This window comes from Vanellus vanellus (genome assembly GCF_965231255.1).
Source record: "Vanellus vanellus genome assembly, chromosome: 1".
NCBI lineage: Eukaryota > Metazoa > Chordata > Aves > Charadriiformes > Charadriidae > Vanellus > Vanellus vanellus.
Genome location: NC_138905.1, coordinates 193,879,788 through 193,896,894, shown reverse-complemented (window position 1 = coordinate 193,896,894; position 17,107 = coordinate 193,879,788). Strand labels below are relative to the sequence as shown.

The following is a 17,107-nucleotide window of genomic DNA, read 5'->3' as shown; positions in this document are numbered from 1 at the left end:
CCACTGCCTGCGCAGAAGTAGCGGAAACACGATCCGGACTCGCCCCACTTCCAGCTCCCGAGCGTCGCGCCGAAGCGCTAAGCTATTCTGCTGGGCGTCGCGCCGCCGTTTCTGGCCTGCTTCTGTGCTACCGCCGCTCGGTTCCGAGCCGGCACGGTTGTGGGCAGCCCATCGCCGGGACAACGGGCGACGGGGGAGGAGGCCCCTTCCCCCCCCACCCACTACGCTTTACTGGGCCACCCGGTGGCGGGAAGGGAGGGGTGGGGTGGCGGTCACGTGGCTGCTATGGCAACGCGGTCCGCCTGTGCGGCGGCCCCTCCCCGTCCCGGCCTCCATGAGGCGGAAGCCGCCGGTGGGGCCGTGGGTGGTGATGGCCGGCGGCCTTCTGGCCCTGCTGGCCCTGCTCTGGGGCGCGCAGGTGGGCGGCGGACTTGAGGGAGGGAGGGGAGGGGAGGGGAGGGGAGGGAAGTGCGGGAGCTTTGTGCAACACCTCTGGTGACAACTTCCCAGATACCGGGGGAAGGGGTCGGGGGCGCCGGGGCCGGGGCCTGCCTGTCCCCGGCCCGCGTGGGGACCCGCAGGGGTGCGGGCCGGGCCCCGGGAGCCGGTTCGTGCTGGTGCCTTCCTGCGCCTCTTCTGGCTTGGGTCGTTGTAGGCGGAGGTTGTGATGATGTGGCTTTGCAGCTCTGCTGAGAGAAACGCGGACGCTGGGTCATTCTTTTTTAGGGGTGTCGAAGCAATATGCTCTGCTTAAATGAGGAAAAACTTCATAATCTGTGGGTCACCGAATTTGCGCTCTTTACTGTTGGATTTTCTCCCTGCTTAAGTACTCTTCGGTTTTCCTTCATGATAGTCTGGTCTTAAACTGTTTGTAGTTATCATCAACTTACCCCTACTTCTGGCAAGGCAATTAACATAAGTGTTAGATGGCCCTGGTCCTTCCGGGCCACCACTTGTTACTTTTTAGTTCTAGGCTGCTCTTTTCCGTTTCAGTGCTTGGATCTTCATCCAGTACTTGCCGCAGCGTAGCTGTGGTCAGCTTCCATTCTTCTGCTGGAAAAACAGAACAAAAAGGTGGAAGATTGTTTTCTTCCGTTGTCCTTTAAAATGTATACATTGACCTGAGTTTTGCCATTCCTGGTATCTTACACTTCCCCGTTTCTAAGATGTAGTTTTCTTTCCTGACCTGTGTTTGCCCTTTATTCTGATTTTTTCTTATTTTCATATCTTCTTGAAGTGGTTATTTATTCTGTTGCATTTGGAACTTTCCTTACGGTCTTCCTCATTTTGGAGTGTGATTCACAGTTAGTAATAGCAACTTTGATGTGAGAAACTTTAGAATGTTTTTTCTGCCTTCTAATTCCAGAGATTCCCAATCCAAAGGGCTTCATTAGCTAATTTCCAGTTTGTTGAAATTTTCCTATTTGCAGTCCAAAACCCTAGCTACAAGCCTATTTCTGTTTATCTATCTTCTTAATTTAAATTGAACAAATCAATTTATGATGTTTCAGAAAGTTACTTTTTACTGCTGGTTCTTCTGATCCCACCAACATGGGATTTAACTATTAATGGATATTTATTCTTGTATTTTCAGGTATTAAAAGCATTTAATTACTCCTCCCCTTGGAAGGGACAGCAACAGATGTATAAGCTGGACATAGGCTGGCCTAAAATTCCAGAATACTTCACTGGTCAAACATTTTGTGTTGCTGTTGATTCTCTTCATGGTTTGGTGTATGTGGGACAAGTGAGTGAGAATACTGTATTTCTCTCTTTGTTAACCTAGTGTATTTTTGCCTTTAAAGTCTCTGTTTTAGATTGATATATATGTGTGTGTATATATATATGAATAATTATTGTATCAAAATTTGTGGAAATATAAGTATAGATGTCTCTGCTATATCCATTTTTTAAAGCAGTTCTGGGACCGTAATTGGTTATGCTTTTAATATTATGATATGAATACATGATCCATCTTAACTGATTTACAGCAGCTTCTTCTCTAACTGTAAGGTAAGCAGCGTTTCTGAGGCAACTGACTAGTCCCCTTCCACTCCTTCAGCATTTATCCCATGAAATCAAAACCACACAGCTCTTTCATCCTGTTGCAGTAATTGAACTTCAGTTATTTGCTTTCCACGCACTGGTATCTCTAGGTCACGGATAAGACATTCTCTCTGTGGAAAGTGGTGGGATTTAATGGTAAAACACAGTATGAGTACTTGAGTGCCATGCAGCTAATAAGTACAGTTACAGTTTTTCATGCCTGTGTTATGCTTGTATTTTTCAGCAAGAACATAAAAAATGATTGAAAATTAAGACCAAGATAGCTGCAGGAGCTTTGCTGCTCTTAAAATTGGATTTTACGTGATTTAAATTGAAAGTCTAGAACGAGTGGAAGGTTTTGCATGCTAAACTTAGACCATTCTCTCTCTCTTCTAGCTGGAAAAAATGAGATCTAGCAGACAGTCTCAGGAGACTCATTATTCATGAAACATAGCAAAAACGTTACAAAGAGGAATTTTCAAAAATGTGATTACTTGCTTAATGTGTTTTCTTAATAGACCTTTTTTTGCCTTTTCAGAGGGGAGATAATGTACCAAAGGTACTTGTATTCTCAGAAGAAGGCTATTTTCTTTACTCCTGGAATAATACAGTTGAAATGCCTCACGGTATCTTTGTATTGAACACGGAAACAGACAGTTCAGTATGGATCACAGATGTTGGAACAGGTACACATGGTGGTGATATGAGAAGTATCAGGTGGGGAAGAAAGTGCTAATATTGCAGATAATACTTTAAAAAACTAATTTATTTAAGTCTGTCAAGCAATTCTAAGACAGATTTGTGCTTTTCTTGCCATGAAACTTCTCAGGTGCTGCACAAAATAGGTTCATGAGTTAAGCTGTGTGTCTCCTTATAGCTTCTGAATTTAGTGAGCAAGTTTTTTGTTTGTTTTGTTGTTTTGTTTTGTTTTTTTTACCAGGAGAAGTACCAGGGAGGAAAAATATCTTCTGGCTAGACTTATCTTCTGTCCTAGGTTTGGTGGTCCAATACAATGGATGAATATTGTTGTAGCCTATGGATTTACTAACTCACAGTCATATTCTCACTGTAGAATTTTGTCTGTTTGATTTATTAATATCATTTGTGAGTATCAGGAGATTTTATTTTTTAATCTTTGTAATCAGTTGTAATACTTACGTTTTGTTTTGTTAAGACGTTTTTGCATTTTTTTTCTGAATTCAGGGAAATATGGGCACACCGTGAAACAGTATAGCCCTTCAGGTAAACTTATGCAGATCTTGGGCACGCCAGGTAATGCTGGTTCAAGTTTGATTCCTCTACAATTTGATCAACCAGCAGAAATCTTTGTAGAGGAAAGTGGAGATATCTACGTTGTGGATGGAGACGGAGGAATGAATAACAGATTGCTCAAACTATCCAATGGTATGGAAAAATGAACTTCTGCAGTAGTTGACCATTGAAAATTGAATTTAAATAACACAGCTTGAGAATACTTTCATGCGAGGACTAGGTGGAGCTGTCATTGAACATTAGTTTGAAGACTTTGTTGGATCAGGTCCTGTTTTACTGCTTGTCACTTCAGGAGAAATCTCCTAATTGATTATAACAAGAGGCTGAGAGAATGAGTTTGTTCAGTCTTCAGGAGAGAAGGCTAAGGAGGATTCTTATCGCTGTCTTCAAGTCAGTAATGGGAGGGTATAAGGAGACAGAGCCATACGTTTCTTGGAGTTACACAGTGAAGAACGAGGAACACTGAGCAAAAGATGCAAGAGGGGAGAATTCCGGTTTGTCTTTTGGAGCGAAAGATTCACAGTGAGGGTCATCAGACAGTGAATAGTTTGCCCAGAAAGGGTGTGCAGTCTCTGCTCTCAGAGATGCTCAAAACCTGATGAGTTATGAACAACCTGATTTAACTTCAGAGTTGGGTTTGTTATCAAGGATAGTCCCGCTTTGATGAGCGGGTTGGACCAGTGGTGTCTGAAGATCTTTTATACTTAAATTATTCCGTGATTCTAATTAGCTTGCTCATATTCCACAGTTAGATGATCAGTGTTGGTTAGGGCAGTGAGTGAGGAGTCTGTGCACATCTGCATTTCGGGAACAGTGGAGGAGCTATCATTTCTCTGTTATCAGTATAAAACAGTCAGTTTGCTAATATCTAGTTTGCAAAATGGTAAGTTGTTAAAACTCAAAATTGCCAGGTAACAAATGTAGCAAATCAATTTGGTAAACAAATTAATATAATAATCAGCCAACTGTTTATATATATAATATGTTATTTTTTTTAATACAGTGGGTAACAGGGCTTTGGACTATGGCTGTTGTGTACTAGTGGCTATATTTCTGTAACTGTAGTCCCAAATCCACTAATAACAATCCAGTAGTTCCTGTAGTAGTTCCAGTATTTCTTGGATTTATGTATTGGTAATACTGTGTTTAAAAAGCCTGGGTTTAAAAATTCCACCTTTTAAAAATTATGCAAAGTAACTTTGTAAGGGAATGACTTAAAGCTATTTTATTTCTTGTTTTTCTTACTGTGATTTTTCTTTTTTTTTAACTTTTATTTTTCATGGTGCTCACTATTTAGATTACAAAGAGATATGGCTGACTGGAACAAATGGGACCGGCATTGGTCAGTTCAAGATTCCTCACAGTGTAACAGTGGATCCTTTTGGACGGGTAAAGAATAAAGGGAGAATTTTTTTCCATCTTCCAACAGATTTGTTTACATGTATTTGAACAAAACAAATTGTATTTCTCTTTAATTGAACTGTTGTGATGTGGGTCGTTTTTATGTGGGTTACAGTTTTTGGGGTGATAGCGGCCATAAGCTGAAGTTTCACTGCAGATCCTACTACAGTAGCTGGTTGCAAAGTTAACACAAGGATTCTGACTGGTTACATTGTCAATGTCCGCGCAACAACAGACTCTTCCTCCTGCAGTTTCTAACCGGTTGCCATTGTGAAAGTGCAGGAAGATTATATTCTGTAATAAATATCTACCCAAGTGCTTAAGTTTCTTCAGGGGACTTAATTTAATTTCATATTTAGAAATTCCAAGTTGAAGATCATAGTAAGGCTCTGGCTAGGTTGTGAACATCAGTCCTTTTCTACATGCAGCTCAAGGCATTCAAGAGTCTACTTCAGCCAGGTGTTAATCATAGTCTGGCTTTTGCCCTGCTGCTCTTATAGAAGAATTGTGCGGTCACTCCTTAATCTGTTTCAGGGAAAATAAGATTACTTGACTAAAACATCTTAAATCACTGGTTTGAGCTAATTCTGCTGATGCTGTTTGAACCAGAATAAGGAGCATATATAAAAATCACTTCTCTACTGAAACTGGCAGAGTGAGAGGGAGAAGTGAAGGGACATGGCTGCCTTGTGTTGAAAGGTAACTGTGAGTATATACATTCAAAGACAACAATTGCGACGGGCTATGATTTTATTGCCAGAGCGACATTGATCATCAGCCTAGGTTAGAAATAATTGTCAATTCCTAAGAAATCTAAGAGACTGCTGTAGTAGTGTTTCATTTTAAAATGGCGATGAAAGATCTTGGGTCAACTTGTCTATTGCTCCCTTGTGGGTGATATCCCAGAAAACTTACCAGACTGATGAGTTATTAACAGCTAAAATCGATGATTTTAATACAAAAGAGGCCTTCGTTGGAACTGTCTTATGGTATTGCTAGCTTGCAGTGTTTGTGAACCCAGTTAGCACAGGGTGGAACAGAGATAAGCACAAAACTGATTAGACAAAACATACTGAAAATGCTCTTAGTGTCTAAGTTGCTCAATATTTATAGTAGTGTTAGGCATATCAGAGTGTTTGCAGATGCAATTATCATAGGCCTGGATCATGAAATGAGACTATTTGTTCTATTTGTGAACAGCCATGATTTTTTTTCTTCACAGGTGTGGGTTGCAGACAGAGACAACAAAAGAATCCAAGTTTTTGATAAAGTCACAGGGGAATGGCTCGGGTCTTGGAGCGGCTGTTTTTCAGAAGATGGACCCTATTCTGTCAGGTATTGTTGAACAGTTCTTCTAGAAACATGCAATGACATAAATAAGGTGTACTCTTACTGGTGAACTGAAATGTTGATATTTAATGCCTGATGACAAGGAGTTACTCAGTTTAACTAATAGCGTGCTGGGCCCTAATCATATGCAAAGATCTGCACAGTTGTATCTTGACAGGGAAATCCTGGCTTTATAACAAGCCCCATGGATTTGATTGCAGGACTGGGAACTTAATTTTAAACTCGTTGTGCGTCATTGACCTTACTGTTGTAGCTTTTACAGGAAGAGATGTTGTCTTGAATGAGTTCTCTGTAGAGCGAGGCCTACAAGTTAATTCTCAATGTTTTACTGCTTTTAGTCTGTTGTAGCCTTCAAAATCTTAACTATTAAGGAGGGTTTTTTTGTTTTAAAGTGCATAGTTGTGTTAAAATGGGATGTCATATGGAGTTCATAATTGAAAAAATGTATTTCTGTCTTTCACAGATTTACTGCCAATTACAAATACCTGATTGTAGCTCAGCTGAATATCAACCGGTTAGCAATCTTGGCGGCACCACCGGTTGGCTCTATTGGGGACTGTGTTTTGGTCAACGCAGTCCAGCTGGCAGATGAAACCAAACCGCACCTTGTGGATGTAGACATGAAGAGTGGAGCAGTCTATATTGCAGAGATTGGAGCCCAGCAAGTACAAAAATACATACCCTTAAGCTGATGGTTTCTCACAACTGCTGTGGCACAATCTGTGTGACATGTAAGACCTATGACCACGTTTTCTTGAGTTTTCTGTAGCTTGTGTTTCCTTAGACGAGCACAGAACACTGTTCTCCCAGAACTGTAGAGCTAGGAATCCGTTCTAGCTGTTCTGCAGTCCTGGAGAAGTACTTGGTCTTGAGCTGTTACTCATTGTAGTAATGCTACGGTGGCTTTTGCTTTTGTTGCTGGGAATTGCAAAATGAATTTGATAAGCATCTTGATTTTATTATATAAAACTTTACAAACACAGCTGCTTTTCTTAAATGTATAGGGTCATCTTGGAGCTCCTCTACTTAGCTTCTGTGTGTTGTTAAATGAAGGTCAGAACTGTCTGAAACAAGTTTATAAATGATTTCCAGGGAAGCGAGCACCTCATTTTAGTGTTTCTTCACTTGGTTTTCGGAATCATTGCGCTGATACTGCCCAACACTGAATACAGAGATGCATTATAGTGTTGAATAAGATGCTGCTGGATACTGATGTCAGTGCTGATACTGGCATCTGCCTTAGGTGGTTAATGACTTAAGCATTGAAATCTAAGTTTTCAGTTCTAGCTAAAGTGGTAAAGTCAATAAGACAAATAAGCTTAAGTTAATTGATACCAGGCACTTCAAACTAAATTAAAAGTATGTGCACAGCAGCCAAGTACTGATTCTTAACTAAATCAATTTTTAACCTGATTTGGTTTATATCAGCCTGAGTTTTCTGCTCCGTAAGATTTCATAGTGGAACATATTGAAGTTCAACTCATTTAAGTTCCTCAAGATAAACAAATTGCAATTTGCTAGGGAAGTCTTAATTAGCGTTAGGGACTGGGAAATACGTGATTTCCTCCCAATTTTATTGAAGCTCTGTCAGTTAGCAGTGCATCTGTTTTGATTTGGGGATTTTTTTTAACTGTTTTGTATCCAGCACATCAATTCTGTTGATGTCTAGAGTTAAGTTTCTTATGCTGTATCCTAGCAGATGTTTCCAAGCTCTGTCCTTCAAAAATACTTCTGTTCCCAGCCCAGGGTGGTTCTGTTTTCTTTACATGTTGTTACAAGATTTTAAGTTCGTTCACTTTATAGCACAGAGGGAAATGGATATAGGAAAATGAGATGGGGAAGATGGCATGGCAGGAATGAGACAGTGAATAACTGATTACCTCTGTAAAGCTGTAAACCCACATTCCATATTTATCTACTAGCACTTCAAAACATTTGGGAGGGTTTTTGTTGCTTCCACAGACTTATTCTACTGTGTGGACTATTTTAATGCTGATTACCAGCTAAGAGAGGCAATTTTTTTTTTTCTACTTCCTTTGAAAGGGAATATGGGAAATGGAATTATTCATCCACTTCAGTGAATGTTATCAAAAGCACATGCATCTTAATTTGGCAGGCTTCAACCTTATAGCACAAATTTCCGGGTCAGCAGATGGGAAAACTGTCCAGAAAAGTCAGATTCATATGTTCTGTAGAAAGTAACTCAGCTGTGGTGCCTGATGGCCTGATCTCAGTACTGTTTGAGATTTAATGCACTAAATGTGAATGCTTTGTTGTTGGCTACATCCACAATAACAAAAGCAGATCTAAGCTGGCTGCCCTCATGCGAGCCTTAGAACCAGAACTTCAGAGTTAGACACTAGCAAGTATGATCCATCATTCACATGGTCTTAAATGGGAGCTAGTAAGTAATATTTATTAGCTGAAAAAAAGGCAGAACTTCCTCTAGACCTAGGTGAGTATGTCCACATTGCTTTGCAGCATGTTGTGTGGATTTTCTAACTGGGTCTCCACTAGCTCAGGGATCTCTGCTCTATGTGCAATTTAGCTATTTCTCACCTACACAAGGTGGATTTCTTTTAAAAAATACTACACTCGTATGTAGTTAATGATATTACAGTATCTTGGTGGTATAAAGGGGCCCAGACACATCCATCCTTCCTCACCACATCCTTTCCTTATTTATTTTTCCTTTGTCACCTCCATTTGAAACTGGACTCGAAGCTCTCTGGGAACATGCTTCTGTGTTCAGTAAAGGAGTAGTGCACTTATGGATGTTGACAAATAAGTTATTTCTACAAGGTTCTGTTTGCTGCGTGGATCTGCTCTCAGCTCTCTTTTGACATGTGCTTTTTGCAGCCCCTAGAAATGGGGAGCATTCATCCAGTTTTGTCTGGCTTTACTGAAGTAGGCCGTGGTGCCAAAATGTGCCTTGCCTCCAGGCATTTGGGTATCTGTGATAAGAAGGGATGCTCATTATTAACTAGTATGGGATGCTTAGACTCCTTTTTACCTCTGCGTCTATGACCAGACTAAGAAAATGATTGATTTCTGCACTAACTTGCTAATTCTCTGAAGGTTTTCGTGTGTATCATCTTGAAACCTATTTCTGAAAAATTGCATAATAGGATTATTTGATAAAATAAATTGAGAATTTCCCACTATGAAAGGCTTGGGAGCTTTATTTCTGTTCTATTATCAATACATTCCATTGCAATGGATTGCTTTTCTAAATATGGGGTCCTCAGCACTTTAGTAAGTTATTTAATAATTTCTGATACCAACATTCAAATGTAATCTAAAATTCCATGTTATCTTTATACATTACTGTACATGTGGCCCATCTCATGCATTCTAATTTATGTATCAAATAAAGCACATAAATCTCTCCCAGATGTTTTCCTCTGAGTAATTAGTAAAATGGGATGATGACTTACATAAGTGCCACATATAAAAAAAGTATTTAAACTGTATACCCTTTTGACGCTAATAGAGGAAATTAACTGAAAAACACTTCTTAATATAGTCAGGTTTTATTTCCAGAAAAAAAATTACTAAGCAATCTGTTTAGTTTTTAGAAGATCAAGAAGGGACTTCTCTATGGGTTAGAAATACTTGCATAAGAAGAAAAATAACATACTACAGTGTTAACTCGACAAGAAAGAAAATGGAAGGTCATTACTAGAAACCCCAAAAAATCTAATTTTACTTAATAGGTGCCAACTTCTAAGTGCAAGAAATAATCACTGGAGTATCCAAGTAAAGGAAACGGGAATATTCCATGTTTTGATGTCTCCAACTTTGCAGACTTTATTTTTTTTTAATTGATCTTTTTCTTTGGGTAAGTACTTAGGTTGTTAACTAGATGACATTCCCAGGAGGTAAGACCAGGTCTATTATTACAGTTCATCTTGATTTTTCTGTGATGCCAACCAGCCTTTTTTTTTTTTTTTTTTTGTGTATGTGGTGTAGTAATCAGCAATTGATTAACAATATCTGCCTAGCCAAAACAAAAGAAGCCTGAATCAGGTTTGCGCCATGCAAGATCAGTTTAGCGAGGCTGAGCTGTCTCAATAAAAGCTGAAGGGGAAGGTGCGCCGGTATGACTGTGGGTCGGCCCATTACTGTTAGTTAAGTTCACTGCCTTAAAGTGGTTATTAACCTTTTTGAAGCATTAAGTAGTTAGTTACCTTAGTTGACACTTTCTTAACAATTTGTAACCTGAGAAGCCGTCACAAGTGATCTATCAAGTGTTTGCAATCACTGAAGTTGCTTGTATGGAACATAAGAGGGCACCAAACCCCTGCTGATGCTTGGCATACTCCGTGTAGCTATATACGAGCAAGTGTAAACCGCTGCTAATTTCTGAACACTTGGAGTAAGTCAACAAAGATATGAATTGCTCCAGACTTCCTTTCTCTTTTCAAAATAGATTCCTTTAAACGTAAGCATATAATTGTATTATAGTCATTTCGACTTATTACTGCTGGATTTATATCCATCTTTTATTTATTTCCATTGTTTTTACTAGGAAAAAACCTCAGTAATTCTGTATCCAGAGACAACTGGGTATGGTGAATTGATTCTTCTATTCCTTATGTCATTGATTTCAATGGAATTACTGCTGCTATATTGCTTTGGAAACATAATAAATTATAATAGTACAACTGTAGCAGCATAATTATAGCAAAAGAGTAATACCAGTGTATTTCCCTACAGAGGTGACCCTGAGGGAGATTAGATCTAAGCTTACTGAATCTGATTCACCAGTTTTATTCTACATCTCCTTTATTATTATTTTATTCTACTTTTTGGGGAATTGCATCTGCAAAAAATTGTATTTGCCAGCAGTTGCCATCAAAAACTTTGAACATGGAATTTTCTTCAGGTAAATGATTCAAAATATTTGCGTCCTGCAGTTTTCATAAAGCATCAAAGTCATGTTGCTTGTATGAAATTTGAAAGTAGGAGCATATTAATTTATGCACACAGGATGATTTGTTACACATTAAAGCCAAAGTAACGCTAATACAAATGAGATATGAATAGACACACTTTATCAGAAGATCACATGTTTTGAGGCTGAGGAAACCAAATATGATTGTGTAACTGGATCTGCAAAACAGGTAAAAAACTTTGCCCAGTTACATCAGGAATGAATCTATTAATTCTGTCTGAGCTACGATGGGATCTCTTACAAACAAATTAAGCCTTAAGAAATCTAACTCTTGAATAACTAAGGTTTATATGTTTTAATCCTTTTTAGTAGTCAATAAACATTATAAAGGGAAGACTTTACATTTAGTCTGTATTCGTTTGTCTTCAACCTCCTGTGTTCTGTTTTCAGCTCACTTACAGATCTGTCTAATGTGAGAAATTTTTTTCCTATCCCCCATGGAGTTACTCACAGATGATGACTGAGTCATCTCTTCCTCCACTCCTTATCTAAACTGTATAGATCGGAAAACTTGCCTTGCAGTGGAAAACTGGTAAGGCTTAAATATCAAAATGTTTTCATAGCATTTATTATTAATAACAAACAAATCCAAAAGAATGTTCATCGTGTGACAGGAAGTCTGGATATTAGAACCACCAGCACCGAACGTATCTGTGTGCTCTACAGGAGTGATACCATCTCCTCGTGATTTGATGTGGCTGAATTTGTTTCTCCTCCTAACTCTCAGTACAATACTGTCTCTGACAGTTGTCAAAAGATTTGGGTGACTAGGTGGTCAAGGTGTAAAGGAACCCTTCTGGAAGAATAGACCAGAATAGATACTGGGATATTTTATTTTTTTTTTTTAATCTGTGCTTGCTGTTAAAGTCCTTAGCGAACTTTCCATGCTGTTAATGTTTTTTGACAGGGTCTTAATCGGAAGATCTGGCTGAAATTAAAGTGTTAGTAAATGGCTTATTAAAACAAATTGGTAAGTTGCTAGCAGGTGGTCTTTTCATTAAGATAATTCAGTATTTTCAGAAGACTTCTGAAATACTAACGTTTGCTTAGAACTGCCTTAGTACCAGAGGAAAAAAAAAAAGTGGCAAATATGGTTTAAAGAAAGAAAGAAAAAAAACCAAAACCACACAAACCCACACCTGTGTGTGAGGATTCTGTAGAGAGCCAATAGAACTGATGGCTGTACCTCGCTAATTGACATGAACCATAATGAAAAAATAGATGTATTGGACGCACAACCACTAAATCTATTACAAATTTTTGGACGAATCTCTGAGCATGTATGTCAGGATGATCTGGATAATAAAGTTTGCTTAAATTCTCAGAAGGCTTTCAACAGCATCTCTCGCCAAGTGTCCCTAAAGAAATTTTATCGAATAAGAAAGAAGGGATAATTATGGATTACTAATTTAAATATTATAAAAGTCTATTAAAAACTAGTTCTGTGCTGCTCAATATATTGATAAATGATCTGGAAATGGATGTGGGAAGTCAGGGACAGAATTTACTGACAACACCAAGCTACTCCGGCTAGTAAAGACAAAAGCTGCGGAGTTGCAGAATGGGCAATAAAATGGCAAATGGAATACAATACTGATAAATATAAAATCAGGTACAATTAGTAAAGAGAAGTCTAATTTCATATATATGATGATAGCTTTGATATATATTGCCGCTTAGAAAGTGATCTCAGGCTCATAAAAGGTGACTCTATGAAAATATAAGCTTCCACACTCAGCAGCAGTCAGAAAACAAAGATAATAATGAGAGGTACTGGGAAAGCACCAGATGATCAAACAGAAAGCATTGCAATGTAATTATGTGAATTCCTGGTGCATGCTCATTTTGAATACTGCAGGCAATTCTGGCTCCTCTTCCCCCTTCTAATCTCAGGAGAGCTACAGTGGAACTAGAAATACTAGAGAGAAGAGGAAGAAGAGTCTGTTAAAAATCCTTGACTGTATCCAGCTACTATCACCAGCATTTCATCATTTCAGGCATCTGTATGAACATGCCTTTTTCTCTATAGCTTCAGAACTCGGTGAGGACGTGCAGTCTGCAGGCGTACAAAGGTGGGGTGGAGAATAAAGATGGGCAGAGACATGTGGTGTCTATTACCCAGGAGAAGTTAGCTTGAAAGGAAGATAAGAGTTTGCAAATATCCTAAGGTTTTCACATTGAAGGTGCTTTTTGAATAGAACATACAGTCACCAAGGCACTTCATTGGTCTTAGCACAAATCAAAAGTTTCGGCAAAGGAGGCCAGAGTTGCCCCCCTTGCTTCAGTTTGGTCAGCTTTGATGTCCTCCTCAAGGTGCAGGCCCTCCCGGCCTGTGGCCCCTCTCCTCTGTCTCAAAGATGAAAAGCACTATGCTCGCTGCATCAGGTAACAAAATTGAAAAAAACACTATATTTTTCTGTAACGCATCATCACCCATGGTCTGACACAAACGGGAGGTAGCACAAACGTAGGCTAATTTTTGTTCAAAGATCAGAGCACTTGAAAAATCTTGGAATTAAAAGGAAGGTGCTCTTTCAAATGTTTTAATAATTTCCAGCCAAGACTCAGTGCTGGTTCATTCTCATGTGAAGGGGTGTAGCTGGAACCAGAAGATGACTGTTAGCCCCCAAATGGGGCCTCCTTATATGTCCCAGCTGCAGTGTTCATAGCAGTGGGTGATAGGTCTGCCTGCAAATACCTGTACTTATCTCTACAGGGATGCTGTAAAAGAGAAAGGAAGGAAGATATCATCATATTAGGGGCAAGTGCTTCAACATGTGCATAAATCTTACAGTGGAAATGTATATTTAATCAATTAAGGAGAAGACCTGGAGGTCAGGGGAAGGAGGTGGCAGTGATTCTCCATAGCGTCTGCCATACTAGCTCTGTAATAAGGCTTGCAGCATCTTGCTCCATGCCCAGTCTAATTTCAGAGCTTTGAGGAATGAAAAATCTTATAGGAGTGGGAGATGATATGATACCTAAGGGTTACTAGGACCTGCCTCCAGGGTGGTGCCTTAATGGGACTTTGTGGTGGATAATGCTACCAGACAAAACCAGGAGAAAGAAATTTTGAATCATCTGTAAGACAGATAACAAACTGGAGGAATTAAAAGTATTTGGGATAACTTTTAAGGTGGCATCTTTGAAAAAGCTGGCCTGTGTTGTTATGGGGACATGTGGCCCAGCACGGAGCTCCTGATTTTGATTTTGCCCAATCTCCTTGTAGATCTCTTTCTCACAGACAACTGAGCCAGGAGGAAACGCAGGCCACAGCCAATATTTATTAAGCACCTTTTATTAATCAAGCTGCTTCTGTTAATTAGAGTCAAGCTGTTGTTATTAATAGCAGATAACTATTTTACAGCGCCGCCACCTCCCTGTTCCCAGCACTCAGGCAGGCAGCTGCCCCACCGGAACACCGTTTGGGAAGCCCACCTCAGCTCTCCCAGGAGCGGAGGGTCACCCTGGTGCACTGGTGATGAGGAAGCCCCTCGGGGGGGCCTAGTGCTTTTTACGATGCCATATAGGCATCATACCATAGGCATCGTTACCCTGCGGTCCCTGTGTGCACAGGGCAGCCACCGCCTCCCTGGATGTGGCCAAGTTGAATGGCCACTGTTGACAGCTGGCATGGTTGGCCAGTCCTGTCCTCAGCCATCCCGTGTGGAGCAACCTCCAGAACTCACCCAGCAGCAGAGGGCTGCCACACACAGCCCCCAGCACATACTTATCTTCTCTCTGGCCTGCTGCTTTCTGGTCACAGTTTCTCCATCCCCATGCAGTTTTGGGGAACGCACAAACCTTCATCGCTGCACGCAGCTCCCCGGCACTGCACGGGACAGGAGGACAGGTCTCAAGTTGGGGAAACCCTGACAGTGCTGGAGTGGCTTCTGTTAAAAAAGTCTCGTCTCTTCACCAAGCGCAGCTTATCTGAAAAGGCAGACTCGCTGATAATCTTGGAGAGGCCACCTCTGAAGCAGAGCTGGCCATCAGGCTGTCCTAGGAAGGCTGCCAGGTGCTATGAAGCCCCTGCAGCTCTGCAGAGCAGTGGTGTAAAGTCTGGTGCATCACGTCGGCTTCTCCCTGTGCCCTCCCTGTTCCGCACAGAACCCGAGGGCCCTTCAGTCCCAACGGCTGCTCTCTGAGCCACCACCTTCCTTCTCCAACAGAGGAAGCAATCACCCTGCCGTTCTAAAACCCATAACGATCTGCAGACACAAGCACAGGAACATTTGCAAGGAAAAAATAGTATCTCTTGTTATCACAATTGTGGCAGTTTAAAATGGGAGGCAAGCTTTTGGGTATGCAAGGCCGTCTGTAATTTTTTTTTTTTTTAAACAACTATCTCACTAGGTATAGTACAGGACATCACCTCCCCCAGCAAATCTCAACTGGCTCAAGAAACAGAAGTCTCGTAAAAAATCGCAGATTGTATATATTGCATCTCCTAAACACGAACGTGTGTGCGCACGCACACATATATAGATGAATATATCAGGAGACGTGTATGCAGCAGATGCAGTATATATAGTGTAACATTCATATATATGTATGGTATTTTTATTTAATTTTTATTGATGTAGTCTGGATCACAGGCGTGCTGGGAGAGAAGAGGGGTAACAAATGCTTCTGTAATGAAACTGCCTAAGCCACCCAGTATCAGCAGCAGTTCCCTGTTGTGTTTGCACTGTACGTACATGCAACAAAGACAGCCTTTGCCCTGGAGGCCATCGCCAAGGAAATGGGCCGGTGTAGAAGAAAAGCAATACACGATTCAGTAAGACAAATGAGCCAACCTGAAACCTTCGTGCTCTCAAAAGGAGGTTCACTTTGGTGTGAGGGATCCGTTAGATCAGCTCAGGTGTCCCAAGAAGTGCTATTGCACCCATCTAACTCGCTGCTTTAATTCCAGTGTATGAATTTTAATGGATTTTATGACATCCTCTGTTCTCACTGTTCTGCTTGGGGGGAAATTTCATGTGGGATAAGAAAGGAATAATAGCTGCTTGACCCAAAATCTTTATCAGAGAAGAAACATTTGCAGCTTGATCTAAAAATCTCAAACCCCGTAATTATTTCAAAAGAAAGAAAAAGTGCTTGGCTCTGTGCAATACATGAGATGAAAGCCTGTGCCTTGCCAAGAGAGCTTGACATAAGCACATTACAGATAATGGAAAAAATGGAAAAATTAAGAGATAGGAAATTCTGAGCACCTCCTAAAAAGTTTTATTATAAACATACTCGTTAGCCTGTGGAAGGATTTATTTTTCACTGTAATGTGGTTAGAGGTGAATCCAAGCAAATAAAGCATTCAAAATTTAAGTAGACCACAGTGGCATTTAATGAAAGTATGAGTCCGTGAGACAGGCTGGAAACATATCCTTTTTCTTTGACAGAGCTTTATGCAAGCCTAGTCACATTAAATGTGGTTACCAGTGCATACATTTAAAGAGCTGGCGCCGGTATAGAGCTATCCCTGGGACAGCGGTTTCAAACCTGAAGTGTAGATTAGGCTCCAAATCAGGAATGGCAATTGGTGATATTTAAATAAACACCAGCAGGCGGAGTGGCCAGTAATCCCACCGCTCATCCCTCGCTAGCCCGTGCCTCCTCGGCGGGGGTGAGTGGCAAAACTGGGTACATCCTTTGAAGCGTAACAATTAAATGGGCTGCATGCTGAACAGCCGGGTGTTCAAAATGCAAATGCTGCCGCTTTTTTAAATTCAGCAGAGAATTTATTAGCCTTTTATATAGATAATCAGACGCAGTGGGGGAGGGAAGAAGGGTAAAACTGAAGCAACACTGGCAACCCAGAAACTGTGGGACAAATGGGATAAGTCTAATTTATCTGCTGCATTTGGTTTAATTGCCTGGCCTTAGTTTTTTAAGTGGCTGAAAGCAAACCTGGAGCCTTGTGTTGGTCCTTTCTTTCTTGTTTTTCCACTCACTTCACGAGGGAAGGGAATGAAACAACATGGGAAGGAAGGTGGCCACTGCTCCTGTACCTGCCGGGAGCACGGGTGCCACTCTGCAGCCTGGAGAGGCTTTTGCTTTGCAGCAACAAGGTACATTTAGATT

General features: G+C 40.6%; 1 protein-coding gene across 1 annotated transcript; it reads left to right on the top strand.

Annotated features, from left to right (window-relative positions):
* The first annotated feature begins 331 nt into the window (after positions 1-331).
* On the top strand, positions 332-9,232 carry NHLRC3 (NHL repeat containing 3). The gene is made up of 7 exons (XM_082487260.1): positions 332-418; positions 1,595-1,747; positions 2,585-2,732; positions 3,250-3,450; positions 4,616-4,707; positions 5,942-6,054; positions 6,533-9,232. Exons 1-7 carry the CDS (start codon positions 335-337, stop codon positions 6,759-6,761), a joined length of 1,020 nt encoding a protein of 339 aa, XP_082343386.1. The 5' UTR covers positions 332-334; the 3' UTR covers positions 6,762-9,232.
* The last annotated feature ends 7,875 nt before the right edge of the window (positions 9,233-17,107 follow it).